This window comes from Montipora foliosa, chromosome 11, assembly GCF_036669935.1.
Source record: "Montipora foliosa isolate CH-2021 chromosome 11, ASM3666993v2, whole genome shotgun sequence".
NCBI lineage: Eukaryota > Metazoa > Cnidaria > Anthozoa > Scleractinia > Acroporidae > Montipora > Montipora foliosa.
Genome location: NC_090879.1, coordinates 1,839,294 through 1,844,293, shown reverse-complemented (window position 1 = coordinate 1,844,293; position 5,000 = coordinate 1,839,294). Strand labels below are relative to the sequence as shown.

The 5,000-nt window shown below is 38.3% G+C and overlaps 1 protein-coding gene across 1 annotated transcript in view; it reads right to left on the bottom strand.

Moving 5' to 3' along the window:
* Nucleotides 1-5,000, bottom strand: part of LOC137974776 (E3 ubiquitin-protein ligase DTX1-like) — a 15,025-nt gene that overhangs the window by 352 nt on the left and 9,673 nt on the right. Inside the window, exons 6-8 of the mRNA XM_068821754.1 lie at nt 3,266-3,355; nt 2,639-2,876; nt 1-1,355 (exon numbers count right to left, since the gene is read on the bottom strand). The exon at nt 1-1,355 is cut by the window's left edge and continues 352 nt beyond it. Of these exons, the coding sequence (XP_068677855.1) occupies nt 1,291-1,355; nt 2,639-2,876; nt 3,266-3,355 (393 nt within the window). The 3' untranslated portion in view covers nt 1-1,290. The remainder of the gene's footprint in view (nt 1,356-2,638; nt 2,877-3,265; nt 3,356-5,000) is intronic.

Here is a 5,000-nt window from a genome sequence, read left to right as displayed (position 1 = left end):
TAAAGGTGCTCAAAAACGGCTGAAATGTCACCTATTAAACTTTTACATTCACTTGTTTTCAAATTTGAATAATTTGCAACGTTTGTGACAATGGATCATTTTTTAAAGATTTTATCAACAAATTCTTCATAAACAACAGTTTCTTTTCTTTCACATTACTTCTGAGGGCCCGTCTACACTACTGCATGTTCGAAAACCTCCAGCTCAATGAAAACGGATAAAAAAATCTGCGTGGACCCACACTAGCGTTGTCACATCGTAATCACCTGTCCACTGATAAATAAAAAAATTAAATAATAATAATAATAATAATAATAATAATAATATCTTAGCGGCCTGGCTGGCAATCAAGTGTGAAAAGTTAGTCGCCAGTCAATAAAATCCAGTTGCATTGGCAACCTCAGTGGTCGCAACGTCAAGCACTGATGCAGAATAAAATCTTATGTGACCATCTCAGGTGGAAAAGGAATACTTACAATAACAGACATAAGATCTTTAATCAACACTAAGATAGACTATGGATCCTAGTCAATCCTATAGTCTACTAGGAGCTTGCTATTAGGGAAAAAGTCTATCGTTAGCAATGTTATTGTTGCTTTCAGAGTGAACTCTATAATAGTTTTACATGGTACATTATTTACATCTGATCTATTCTTAAATGCAGAGATGGCTCTTTCTCCCTCACTTTCAATACTTTTTTCTCCCTTTTGCCATGCTAATCTGACTTGTATTTACATTATGAATTGTGAAAGATCACTGATAGGTTTCACTGGTTTAGGGAAAACCTTATTCAAACCATGGATTTTCGGACAAGCAACTTGAGGAAAGCAGACTTCAGGTTAAAGAGTAACCTGCCTTAACCCTTTTATTGACAAGTAAATTCATCTGATGTGAAACAGAGCAAAATCAATCTTAAGTGTCACTCTTTGGCTGGAAAGGGTTAATCAGTTTTAAAATTTATAAAAAAAATTGTTTCAAATAGGTTTAAACTAAAATGTTCCCTAATTAAAGCCTGGCCAAATGAGTTATTAGTCTTAAAAGCTCATTTAAAATTCTCATGTAAAATTTGCACCAGTGATTCAGTATACTTACTAAAATTTTCAGCATAAACACAGATCATGAAAATGTTTCTGGTAAGCAGCATCAATAATTTCAAGCTCAATCATGGCCACAGATCAAGTTACCTCATGTACAAAAAAAAGAAGTTACCTTATGTACACAAATTAAATACAAAAAGGTGTGACGACATCTAACAAGAACATTCCCTCAGAGGCAAGACACCAGCTTTGTTTAAGGTGGTGGAGCATGAAAAAGATAAGCTTCAAGGAAAAAACGGCAACTTGCAGTTGGCCATCCTAGAGAAGCAAATTAGAACTCTGATGTAACTGGGCCTTTAGTCAAAGTGGTTTGTCTTGTACATCCCATGCATGAGACTTTTGATGTATTTCCTTTTTTTAGATAAAAAGTAAAAAATTCTTTGAAATACAATTGATTACAAAAAATTAATCAGCAATATTACACAACATTTTGAACTCATCTTGACTTCATTTTCAAGTGATAAATGTAATGGTTGTTTCAAGTTTAAATTAAGAGGTTGTTCATAACGTCAGTCAACCAATTAGTGCACGCGATTAAGTGTTCTAAACAAATATTTTCGTGCGAATTGAGTCTGATTGTGTGTTCAACTTTGGCTTCCTCTCGCAGATGAAAAGCATTTCGTGGATTAGACAGTCAAGCTTTCCCTGACATTTCAATCATCAAAACAGAGAACTGTTTCAAAAGCTCAGGGTTTGAAATTCTGTGGCAACCCGCATGTTCACCAACGGCAGAGGCTCTGTGTTCTTCAATTCACTGATGGAGATGACGAGAAGTGTAGCCAATAATTATAATCTGTATCACACAGATCACATTTAAATTGATAGACAACGTATTGTTGGCTAACGACGGGTGGTTTCGTCTACTGAAGTTTAATTAAGCTGCTTGCCAAATTTTGGGCTCGTGAATACTGATTGTATTGGGTTGCCGATGTTGTTGCTGAGACCTTTAAGCTGTTTACGAACAAAGTCCGCAGATCTCTGATCTTTGAAAGGTAGCACGACTCTAATGTTTCCCAGGCCTGTGACATGGCGTTGGTCTTGTGAGCTTGATCATTCTCCAAAATGTTTGAAAGGTCGCTGATCTTTGTAATCAAATGTATTTCCTTTTTTTAACCTACTAATATTAGATCTGTAATTGAAACCCCATGTTATGCGCAAGGGCATGCCGGAGTCATCTTACCCGAGTTTTTGTTCCTTCTAGTCTTCACTGCAAACGCTCAATGAAGTTCTAGATGCGTCTTGTAAATTGAAAGATAATGAGCTTGGAGTTGGACAATGTAAGCAATATTATTTTTGTTGTGTTTTCGTTAAGTTTCTCTAGTTAATCCTGCATGTTATTTTTGTGATTGTAATTTTTCTACCACTTGTCAAGAAGGCACATAAAGGTCCTGGTCATTGAGAGCATCTGAATTGTGACACTCGGTTAAAGTGGTAGCCTAACCCAACCTAAGATGGAGTTGGTAACGTGACACCAAAGACAACAAGCCACCAAACATGACAATGAACTGTGCATCAACACCAGGAAACTTGTGGTCTCACACCTTCTTCTGCCTGCAGTTCATTTTCCTCTTCATCTTGGACTCCTTGTGCAGCCAGCTCTGTAAGAACATTGTCCAGGTAGTTAGGGTCAGGATACCCATGTCCCATGTTGTTTGAAACTGCTTCTGTTTTATGGTGTATTTCATTCCAAACCACGGTATCTTGCTCTCCAGTTGTCGACGACGTGGCAACAGTGAAAATTAACCTTCGGCGCCAAGCTTCGCCTAGAAGCTTTAACACCTGAAATTGAAAATACCAAAGCTGTTGATACAACACAGATGGGTGCATACCAGTATCAGTTCCATCCCACCCAACAGACGTTTCTAACAATTCTAACCAAGAAACCTCTTTTCCGGCAGTGTATAGATCCTGTACAATTTCACAAGGAAGAAATGATTGAAACAAAAGCTGTTATGTATTACATTAAGCACAAGTCGGGGATACACATAAGAGCCTGTATGCTCATCAGTAACGCCTGCTTTTTCAGTGTGAAAATTCCTTCAAACAGATGAAGTCAACTCCCTTGAAACATTGGTTTGTTGAGGTTAAATTTTGCAGCAGAGTACTGTCAGTGAAGGTTCATGAAGTGCGGTTTCATAGAGCAGGATGACATACATCAGTTGAATCACCTTATTTCCTTTTTGGTTATCAGGTAAGAAGCATGTCCTTGGAAAACCCCTTGCAGTGTATCGTTTTCCTGGATTGGGATGTTCCGGACCCTAAAATGACAATCACCCTTTTAGTTGATGTTGAAACTTCTAAAAGCTTGACATGTTGCTTCATAAATTACATACAAAATTCCTTCCATTTAAATTAGTTTCCCCTGGACTTAAAAGAAACATACTGTGAAAGGAATACTTAGGGGGTATTTACATGAGACCGGGAGACAAACTCAGACCGGTATGAACTTGCATTTACATGAAACCGGGACTAGCTGCTTGGTGCCTGGTTTTGGGATGAATTGATATGTTTTGTCTAATAAATATATGGCTGGCCCAAAAGCATACAAGCATGAAATTTCTGGACCCAGAGATATGTTGTCATTTACATGAGACCGGTACAAACTCAGACAGGTACGAGAATCTCAAACCGGTCTGAGTTGATTTTCTGGCTGGTGTCATGTAAATGCAGAAAAAGAAATGTATGGAGGTCGATACGAACTCATGCCAGTCTGAGTTCGTCTCGGTCTCATGTAAATACCCCGTAACTTCCCCTGCTTTTAAAGGGAACTGGTCAAAACTACTATACTCAAACAGGACCCACCTTTGGGGTAGGGAGGTTCTCAAAGACACCACCTATCTTCGAAATTATCACATGAACGTTACTGACTACATTTTATGGCTTTTAAATTTGAGTTGACACCAGAATATTCAGCTGGCAAGAGTCGGCATTACTAGACAAACAAGAAAAGTGAGGTTTGAATCTCACTGTAATTTTTTACTGCTGGATAGAGGGGTGGCTATGCAATATAGACACCATCTTTTGACGTTAAGCAAGGGGGGTGCAGGCAGACACCACCATCTATTTTGTGGTTTGGTGGGTCCTGTTCAAGTGTAGTAGTTTTGATCACTTCCCTTAGATATAGTTTGATGCTGCTCTAGTTTGAAGAAATTCGAATAAAGCTTAGAATGGTGGTGTCAGGGGAGCAGAGTGAGCACAATGGTGAGAGCACTGCCTCGCCTTTCCCTATTATGACCCCGGTTCGATTCCCGGATTCAAAGTCATGTGTGGGTTGACTTTGCTGATTCTAAAAAATGTCCAAAATGTTCTACTTTCAGAATACTTACATATCAAAAAAAAAAAGGTGTATTATGGAGCAGGGTTCTTGTTAAGAGCCGGTAACCGGTTATTTTTACCGGCTGTTCAAGTAAATGTTACCGGCTGTTTCACTGAAATATTTACCGAAATTATCCAAGGAATGTTCGTCTGTTCAAAGGTGAAATTACATTTCGTTTATGGGAAAATATTGCTTTCCCCCTCCAACCAATCCTGTGAAGATATCTGGCGCATGTTATTGTTTCGAAAATATACCATTTGCAGACCTTCCAACTCTCACGCATTTTGCGTGAGACACAAGCATTTGATATATTTCTCACGCCCACACGCATAGACACCACTTTCTCACGCTAAGACTTTTACGCCTCCAGCGTCCGTCCTAAAAGCAGCTAAATCTGTTACTTATGAATACAACAAAGCACATAAGCGTAAGCTATAATGGTTAACATTGAAGTATAGGTTAATGCTGATAGCTAGTTGCGAGCTAGTCAGTGTTGTTGTTTTGTAAATACGAAAACCCAGAACTTTTACTTCTTAAACGGCAATATTAATCAAAGAAGTTACATAAATTATTGAATGCAGATGTCA